This window comes from Orycteropus afer, unplaced genomic scaffold (assembly GCF_000298275.1).
Source record: "Orycteropus afer afer isolate SDZICR_OR568_19922 unplaced genomic scaffold, OryAfe1.0 scaffold00883, whole genome shotgun sequence".
Lineage (NCBI taxonomy): Eukaryota > Metazoa > Chordata > Mammalia > Tubulidentata > Orycteropodidae > Orycteropus > Orycteropus afer.
In genome coordinates, this window is record NW_006922470.1 from 39,508 (window position 1) to 49,729 (window position 10,222).

Consider the following 10,222-nt stretch of genomic DNA (forward strand, 5'->3'; position numbering starts at 1 on the left):
GCATGGGATGTTCTTCCATTTATGTAGCTCTCTTATGGTTTCTTGAAGTAGTCTTTTATAGTTTTCTTTGTACAGGTCTTTTGTGTCCCTGGTAATATTGATTCCCAAGTATTTTATTTTTGGGGTATCTATAGTAAATGGCATTGATTTCCTTATTTCTTTTTCAGCAATATCTTTGCTGGTGTAGAGGAATCAAACTGATTTTTGGATGTTGATCTTGCGTCCTGCCATGTTGCTAAATCTCTCAATTAGTACCAGTAGATTTTGACTAATTCTCTTGGATTTTCTAGGTATAGGATCAAAACAACAGCAAATAGGGATAGTTTGACTTCTTCCTTACAAATTTGGATTCCTTTGATATCTGTTTCTTGCCTTATTGCCCCGGCAGGACTTCCAATACATTGTTGAATAGACATGGTGATAGAGGGCATCCTTTTCTGGTTCCTGTTTGCAAAGGGAATGGTTTCAGTCTCTCTTCATTGAGAATACTGTTGGCTGTTGGTTTTACATAGATGCCATTTATTATGTTGAGGAATGTCCCTTCTATTCCTATTTTGCTGAGAGTTTTGATCAAGAATTGGCGTTGGATTTTATCAAATGCCTTTTCTGCATCAATTGATATGATCATGTGGTTTTTTCCTTTCTTTTATTTATGTGGTGGATGACATTGATTGTTTTTCCAATATTGAACCATCCTTGTGTACCTGATAGGAACCCCACTTGGTCATAATGAATTCTTTTCTTGATATGTTGTTCAAGTCTGTTGGCTAGGATTTTGAAGAAGATTTTTGCATCTATATTCATGAGGGATATTGGTCTGTAGTTTTCCTTTTGAGTGCTGTCTTTGCCTGGTTTTGATATCAAGGTTATGCTTGCTTCATATAATGTATTAGGGAGGATTCCAACCTTTTCTATGTTTTGGAATAGTTTGAGTAGGATTGTTGTCAGTTCTCTGAATGTTTGGTAGAATTCTCTGGTGAAACTGTTTTGGCCAGGACTGTTTTTTGTTGGTATTTTTTTATGACCTGTTCAATTTCTTCTTTTGTTATGGATCTGTTCACCTTTTCCATGTCAGTCTGTGTTAGTTAAGGTAAGTGGTGTATCAAGAAATCTGTCCATTTCTTCCAGATTTTTAAATTTGTTGGAGTATAGTTCTTCATAGTATCCTGATATTAACCTTTTTATTTCAGTCGGTTCTGTTGTGATGTCACCCTTTTCGTTTCTTATTTGTGCTATTTGTATTCTCTCCCTTTTTTCTTTTGTTAAATTTACAAGTGGATTGTCAATTTTATTAATCTTTTCAAAAAACCAACTTCTAATCTTGTTCATTTTTTCTATTGTCTTTCTATTATCTGTTTCATTGATTTCTGCTCAAATCTTTATTATTTCCTTTCTTCTGGTGACTGTAGGATTTTCTTGCTGTTCCTTTTTCTAATTGTTGGAGATGTTGGTTTAAAGTGCTGATTTTGGCTCTTTCTTCTTTTTTGATTTGTGCAATTATTGTATATATTGACCTCTGATCACTGCTTTTGCTGTGTACAAAAAAATTTTGGTATGTTTTGCTTTAATTCTCTTTTGAATTTGGTTTTTATTCCTTGTCTTACCCAGTCTTTCTTAAGGAGGGTGTTGTTCAGTTTCCATGTGTTTACTCTTTTTCCATTGATCTTCCTATTGTTGATTTCTAATTTGATCACATTGTGATCTGAGAAGATGCTTTGCAATATTTCAATGTTTTTAAATTTATTAAGGCTTGCTTTATGGCCTAGCATATTGATGGGTTTTATTTTCTTATCCGGTCTGCAACTCTCCATCTCTTGAGTCATGCATTTAATCCATTAACATTCAGTGTAATTATCAACAAGTATGAATTGTTTGCTGTCATTTCTTCTACCATGGAGAATGTTCCATGTGCACTGGAAAAGAATGTATATTGTGCTGTTGTTGAGTGAAGTGCTCTTTAGATATCTATAAGGTCAAGTTGGTGGATTGTATTGTTTAGCTCTTCTGCATCTTTGTTGAGTTTCTTTCTAGTTGTTCTATCTTTCCTTGAAAGTGGTGTATTAAAGTCTCCCACTATGACTGTGGAGTCATCGATTTGCCTTTTCAACTCTTAAAGCTGATTTATGTATTCTGGGGCTCTTTTATTGTGTCCATAGATATTTTTTTATGTTTATATCTTCTTGTTCAATTGATCTTATAATCTTTATACAATGTCCTTCCTTGTCTCATATGATGTTTTTTTTCTTAAAGTCAATTTGATTAGAATTCCATATTGCCACTCCCCCTCTTTTACAGTTGCCATTTGCTTGATATATCTTTTTCCAACCTTTGATTTTTAGTCTATTTTTGTCATTGTCTCTAAGTTGTGTCTCTTGTAGACAGCTTTTGGATGGGTTTTGTGTTCTTATCTAGTCTGAAACTCTCTGTCTCTTGAGTAGTGCATTTAATCCATTAACATTCAGTGTAATTATCAACAAGTATAAATTGGTTGCTGTTGTTAGCTGCTGTTGAGTCACTTCTCAGTCATGGAGACCCCATTGTGCAGAGTAGAACTGGTCCATAGGGTTCCCAGGGTCATGACCTTTTGGAAGCACATCATCAGGCCTGTCTTCTGAGGAGCCTCTGGGTGGGTTCAAACTGCTAACCTTCCAGCTGGTAGTCAAGTGCTTATCCCATGAACCACCCAAGGTACCTAGGGAAAGCATTTTGCCACACCACAGTGACTTTCTGTCTTCTCTTCCAGAGACAAAGTGCTACATGCAATAACTTACCTCTTTCCCAAGTCAGGTTTTCCTTTGAAATATCTCTCCAGAAAATGAGTTACTTCCATTTCTTGATCAGTAGAATCCACCTTTGGCTGCATATATGTATCCCAGCAGGTGAGTTGTTGGAATGTCAGGAAAATATTAATAGTTCCCTTGATATTTATGGAATCTTCTACCTTAATTTTAATTCTATTTTAAATTGTATGTAATATTGTAGATGATTTCTTTTCTTTTCTTTTCTTTTTTTCAGGTGCAAGTTTACAGAAAAAATTCACTTTCCATACAGCAATTTACATATACTTCATCTCATGACATTGACTACAATTTACCACAATGCAACAGCTCCCCTCCCACTTCCTCCCGATAGTTACCTCTTCCCTGTGTCCTTCCCTCCATGCACTCCTGCCCCCTGAGCTATGTCCTTGGGCATGCACAGCCCTTCTGTTCTCCCATGATTGTTCTCTCCAAGGAGCGTATCTACCTAGTGTAAATGTTCACTTCATATGCCTGTCTTTTGTTTGGCTGGAAGCCACAGGAGTGGGTTCAATTCCAGACCTTAAGGGCAGCTTGTATGTGATATTTTAGTGTAGTAATCCACCAGCCACTCCTTGGAAGGAAGACTGTGCAATCTACTTCCATAGTGATACCACCTCAGGTACCCAAGGAGGGGTCGCTTTGATTCAAATCTAACTTGACAGCATTTTTTTTATGTGTATAATTTACAGGTAAATGAATATACCTGGTCACAGCCCTTCTGCCGGTGAAGGAGTGTAATGAAAAAAAAATTTGGAGACCATATTTCTAAAGGTAAGGTCCTTATGCTCTTGAGTGCATGTATTATTTATTCTTGCATCCAGCTCTGTTTCCACTTAAAGATCTTAGTAACTTAATTTTCATATTAAGTAAAACTTGAAAATTTACCAAAACAGAAATGTTTTTACTTCTCAGACATAAATCTGAGGCCTGTAAGAAGCAATTTTTCTAGAGTATTCTCCAAAAAGGCACAGAAATAATTATTAACCTGTAAAATAAAACCACTTCTTTTTACCTAATGTGAAACAAAAAATGCATTTAGATCTACAAATATATTGAACACAATCTATAATGTGTTCTGAAAAAAAGGAGAAAATAGGATTTTTTTCCCTCAGAAATAAAAAATGTGTTTATGAAAATTATAGAGAAGATTCATCCTATTAGCAAATATTTATATTTTTTGAACTTCCTACTGAAGATCCCATATTAAATTCACTTAAGTTTAGAATTACAGGGTGAAGAGGGGCCATCTTAACTTTACAAATAGTCCAAATTAAGAACTTTCTAATAAAAATATAAAGCTATGATATCATATTAACTAAAATATTAAATATTGGATATAAATAGATGTCACTGAAGTGTAGGAAATGTCCTATTTTATTAAATAAGATTTGCATCTAAATTATTAATTTTCATATAGAAATACTTTTATCACAGATGAAAAAAAGACATAGTACCTAATATCTATTGAACTGGTACAATAGACCAGGCACTATTTTCAATCTTTCAATTTTGTAACACTTAATTCTTACAACAATCCCATGAGGCATGTATCATTATTTTCCCAATTTAAAGATACAAAAACTAGGCAAAGAGAGCTTAATGAATTTGCCCCAGGTCACTCTGATAGGAATTATAAGAGAAGCCATTTCAAACTTCAACAGCAGTTTGAGTCTAGAGCTTCATAGTCCTATTTATTAGGAATTTTAAAGCGGTATAAACCAAAAGAAACAAACAAAAATAATCTCACTCCCATCGAGTCAATCTCAATTCATAGTGACCCCCTTTTGGTTGTGAGGTGGTAAATCTTCACAGATGTAGATTGCACAGTTTCTTTCCACGAAGTGGTTTGAACCACTGACCTTTAGGTTAGCAGTCAAATGCCTTAAGCACTACACCATCAGAGCTCCTCAAAGAGGTGGGATTAAGGTAAAAAAATTTATTTTTAGAATTTAGCTTTCATACTTCAGCAGAGATGAAAGTCATAGGGTATATAGTCACTACAAAAGCTATGATGGCAGACAATATTGGTTTGCCGGCTTATGAGGATCTAAAGGAGCCAAAGTAGAGCTAGGGTTAAATACTGGCCAGCTAACTGAAAGTTCAGTGATTTGAACCTACCAGTGATTCCACAGAAAAAAAGACCTGGCAGTCAGCTTTTGTAAAGATTATAGCCTATTAAACCTTATGGAACAATTCTACTCTCTATCCAATAAGGACCATTTTGTCAGAATATATCAATGGCACAAATGAACAGCAGTATGAAAACCTGAAGCATATATGTATACAGAGTTAGATTTGATGCCAGGCTTGGCTTTGCTTGCTTACTCCCACAACCTTATGATGTTATTTCCATTTCCATTTCACTTTACAGGACATTATCTGATTTGATTTGCAAAACTTGAAATCATGGACCGAGGAAATAACTCAAGAGTGACAGAATTTGAATTGCACGGTCTTTCAGGTCCTCGAGAGCTACAACTTTTCTATTTTGTATTTTTCACACTTTTCTATTCATCCATTTTGTTGGGAAACCTCCTCATTGTGCTCACAGTTCTTTCTGAACGCACCCTCCACACCCCAATGTACTTCCTGCTCAGCAACCTTTCCTTCATTGATATGTGTCTGTCCACTTTTGCCACTCCCAAAATGATAGTTGACTTCCTCATGGAGCATAAGACCATCTCCTTTGAGGGCTGCATGGCCCAGATATTCTTTGCTCATTTCTTTGCTGGTAGTGAAATGATGCTCCTTGTGGCCATGGCATATGACAGGTATGTAGCCATATGTCAACCTCTGCATTATACAGCCATCATGAGTATACACAAATGTGCAGGCCTTGTGGTGGGCTCTTGGTTCATTGGGTTTTTGCACTCAACAAGCCAGCTAGTCTTTGTAGCAAATCTTCCATTCTGTGGTCCAAATAATATAGACAGCTTTTTCTGTGACACTCCCTTGGTTATTAAACTTGCCTGCACTGATACTTACATCCTTGAGATACTGATTCGTTTAAACACTGATATACTTGGTATGAGCTCCTTTGTGCTATTGTTCATCTCCTACACAATCATCCTGGTCACTGTGCGACGTCAATCATCAGCGGGCACGGGCAAGGCCCGGGCCACCCTGACTGCCCATATCACTGTGGTGACCCTCTTCTTTGGGCCCAGCCTCTTCATCTATGCCTGGCCTTTTCACAACTCCACAGGGGATAAGATACTCTCAATATTCTATACTATTTTCACCCCCCTCTTAAACCCCTTGATCTACACGTTAAGAAATAAGGAGGTGATATCAGCAATGCAGAAACTGAGGAGGCAAAAAGTGAGTTCCTAACAATTTCTTGGCTTTCCTTTTTGATAATGAGAACCATAATAAAGGTACCTATTTATATCCTTTTCTGATGAAAATATTTATATATGAACTAAGAAATTAAATAGACTGAGAAAATTCCTGTACATATAGGAATGGTTTTTCTTGCAAAGTGAATTCTCACTGAAAACTATCCTAACTTAAGAAAAATAGTAGTAGCTTTGGTGAACTCATTACCTAACTCAGAAACTGAATAGATTCATGTACATAACCATGTAAATGTAGCATATTTAGTTATGCTATAAATGACAAAACCTGAGCCCACAATGAATAGTTCTTTGACTTAGTGTATTAAATTGAAGTTCAGAGTTTCAATTCAAAATTAGTGGTTCAATGACTACACACAAAAATGGATATCTCTCTATGTAAGTAGAAAATATTTTCAACAGTGCTGTTACATATATGATATGCTTTTACTCTGTATATTTTTCACTGATTTCTAGGTCTTCTCATCTAATCTATACCCCTTGAGATAGTTAAAATTGTGTGCAACTAGTTTGAACCATCATTCTCAGTGGCTTAGCAGTTATAATGTAGTCATCTCCCGTGACATGATCTGCTATAATGTAACTACCTCCATGATAATATCTGCTATGACTAGCCAAACTGTGGAAAGGGAATTTCCTTAAGGGTATATTCTGCTTCCAATATACACGGATGTTCTGGAAAAGCTCTCTGATTTTTGCTAAATCTGGATCCTGCATCTAGCTCATCATCTTTTGACTTCTACTTTTTTTGGACTTGAGCCAATGGACTGCCACATTGAGTGCGGATCTGAGGATTCCTTTCAGCCTGTGTAGCCTGTGAGCCAGAATCCTGCCATGTCACCTGCCAACCTTGAATTTGTCAACCTCCAGAGTCTGTGATCCAGCCGCTTGCCATCTGACCTGCCAATCATGGGTTCATCAGTTTCTGCAACTATGTGAGACAGGAGAAGCCTCCGTTCTAGCATATGAACCACAATTTTAGGGCTTGGAAGATTTTACAACCTCATGAGCCACTTCTTTGAGATAAATCTCTTTATATCTATCTATCTATATATGTATATAAGTTTCACTAGTTTTCCTTCTCTAGAGAACACAGTCTCAAACACCATTCAATAAACCGTAAGTAAGAATATCTGTTTTTCAAAACTTTCAACAAGTACAAAATCATTGTTTTGACATTTCATAAGAAGTTTACATTTTTATTTTCCTTTGTGAATTACTATTATGTTTGAAAAAATACATCAGACACTGGTCACTGCTACTCACCAATTATTTGAGAAGTGGCTGGCCCATTTCTTCTTTCAGTCTGTGTTAGTCTGGAAGCTCCACTGAAACCTGCCCACCCTGGGTGACCCTTCTGGGATTTGAAATACCAGTGGCATAGCCTCCAGCTTCACAGTAACACAAAAGCCACCACAGTGTGATAAATTAACAGACGAGTGATGGGTAAAGTGCATGCTGAAGTGGAGGATCAACCAAAAAGGGGAAGGCCTTCAATGAGATGGAATGGCAGGCTGCAACAATGGGCTCAGGGGTGGCAAGGATTGTGATTGTCACAGGACCAGGCAGTGTTTCATTCTGTTGTACATAGGGTCACTATGAGTTGTTGCTGACTTGATATCACAATAACAACAACGACAACAAAAATGCATTCCTCAAGATAGAGAAAAGAAAACTGCCCACAACTTGACCAATAAGCAACATCCAGATAAATGGAGAAAAGTTTTAAGTTGTTAAAGATTTCATTTTATATGGATTCACAATCAATAGTAACAGAAAAAGCAGTGAAGAACTCAGACATTGTATTGCACTAAGCAAATCTAGTGCAAAAGACCTCTTTAAACTATTGAAGAGCAAAAATGGAACTTTGTAGACTAAGGTATGTCTAACTTAAGCCATGGTATTTCCAACTGTCTCATATGCATGTGAAAGCTGGACATTGAATACTGAAGATTGGAGAATTGATGCCACTGAATTGTGGAGCTGCAGAAGAATATTGAAAATACCATGGACTGCCAGCAGAATGACATATGTCTCCTGGAAGAAGTGCACCTGGAATGCTCCTTAGAAGGGAGAATGGCCAGACTTCACCTCACATACTTTGGTCATACGGTAAGAAGGATACCATGCTTGGTAAAGTGGAAGGTCAGAGAAAAAGGAATGGATTGACACAGTGGCTGCAACGATGGGCTCAAGCATAGTAAGGTTGTGAGGATGGTCAGGGCAGGCAGCAGCAGTTCATTCTGTTGCACATACAGGGTAGCCAGCAGTTGGAAGCGACTCAATGGCACCTAACACGAAATAATATGGAACATATTTTCTTTGTTTTTATACCATTTGTTCTTATAATCAACAAGAAACCATCTTATAAAATATGAAAATTGGATTCCCCATATTTTGCTTATAAAATAATTCTTATTTGATTTGGACTGGAATGACACTTCAAAATATTTTTTTTCTTTTCCTATCAAATTAGTATTTCTATTAAATTCATGCTTCTACAACTCAACTTGAAAAATATGAAAATGTATAAAATATTAGTTATGTAACATATTTAAATAGCATTTTAATGCTTCAAAATAGTATTTAATTTACTTTTCTTTTTACTAATCATCATTTTCACTAAAATCATATTCTAATTTGAGATAATTATTTTGATCTTCTAGTTTCTAATATTTGAAAGAGAAAGAAACACTCCAAAGTAAATTTTGTTCTTAAAGTAATGTGGGGAAATGGCAGTGTGGAATGGCATTTAATATCAATTATACTTTAAGTAATGTTTAAGTCACTTCTCTCCTTTATAACTTCACCATTCTGCTAGGCCTTTTTGACTCTTCTAAAAAATAGAATTAAACAAACAAACAAAGAAAAAACTAGTGTACCACTGCTTCATATGGCAATTATGATAATGAAGTCAAACTTATATTTACTGATCATTAGACAGATTACAGATTGTATTTTTTACATATTATCTGATTTAGTACTCACAAGATACCTATGGGTTAAAAGATTATACTTCTATGCTGACAGTGTTGAACTTTAGGTTTCAGAGATCTTTCAGTAAAAATTGCTATGAAGTCTAGAAATACACTTTAAAATAAACAATTGATCTCAGGACATCTGAAAGAGTGAAGTTTTGGGAGAAGTATCATGGGAAGAGATTTCAGATGATCAAAAGCCATTAGAGGGGAATATTGTCCCTGCAAGAGTGTGAAGTAGAATTAGACTCTTTGGATCTTAGACATTTAAAGCCTATTCCTTCAGAGAAAGTGTAGTTTGGAGGAGTGTTCTGAGTAGCACAAGGAAAAAGAATAAAATTATATTCTAATTGACCAGGTCTATGGGTGGAAAAATTAGTTATTCTTGGAAATTATAAACATTGGACTGTCCATATATACATTCAGAGTTTGGATTTATACATTTTGCATAGTCAGAAGATCTTTACTCTTGAAAAATTAAATATAAAAGGTAATTTACTCCAGAGGTCAGTGGAATTCTTGAGGCATTTGAAAAATAAAGACAAACCTGCTCTGATGAGCCACACCCTTAACACTGGCCACAGAGGATTTTGACACATGTATTCCTGCTAAATTTGAGTGCCCTATCAAACTAACAAAAACCTATCTATAGCCTATCTATAAGGAAAAAGAGTTAGAAGGCAGAATAAATGGTAGACTATCCTCCCTTTACTCATATGAGTAAGTAATAAATGTATAGTACCAAGATTCTGAAGTGAGTGCATCTAAAATCTTAAAATAATCAAAGTAATTAAAAAAAGAGATAATGTTACTATGAAGAAAAAGAAAACAGGTGAATTATGCTCTTGGGAACATGTTTTTTTCCTTATCTATATCACTTGTCATAGTTAAAGTTGTGTCAACTTGACTGGGCCATGAATTTTAGTGGTATAGCAATTATAATGTAGTTGTCCCCCATGATGTGATCTGATGTAATATAATCTCCATGATGAAATCTGCTATGAGCAGCCAATCAATGGAATGGGAATTTCCTTAGAGGTGTGGCTTGTTTCCTAAATATGTGAATGTTCTTGAAAAGCATTCTGTT

The 10,222-nt window shown here is 35.7% G+C and overlaps 1 protein-coding gene across 1 annotated transcript; it reads left to right on the forward strand.

Moving 5' to 3' along the window:
• Positions 1 to 5,204: 5,204 nt before the first annotated feature.
• On the forward strand, positions 5,205 to 6,134 carry LOC103212204 (olfactory receptor 4K15-like). Its single transcript, XM_007958212.2, has one exon. The coding sequence runs from the start codon at positions 5,208 to 5,210 to the stop codon at positions 6,132 to 6,134; it is 927 nt and encodes a 308-aa protein (XP_007956403.1). The 5' UTR covers positions 5,205 to 5,207.
• Positions 6,135 to 10,222: the final 4,088 nt, after the last annotated feature.

Bases quoted from the DNA above. Each gene is read 5' to 3' on its own strand.
- LOC103212204 (XM_007958212.2), top strand. From the start codon at position 5,208: ATGGACCGAGGAAATAACTCAAGAGTGACAGAATTTGAATTGCACGGT.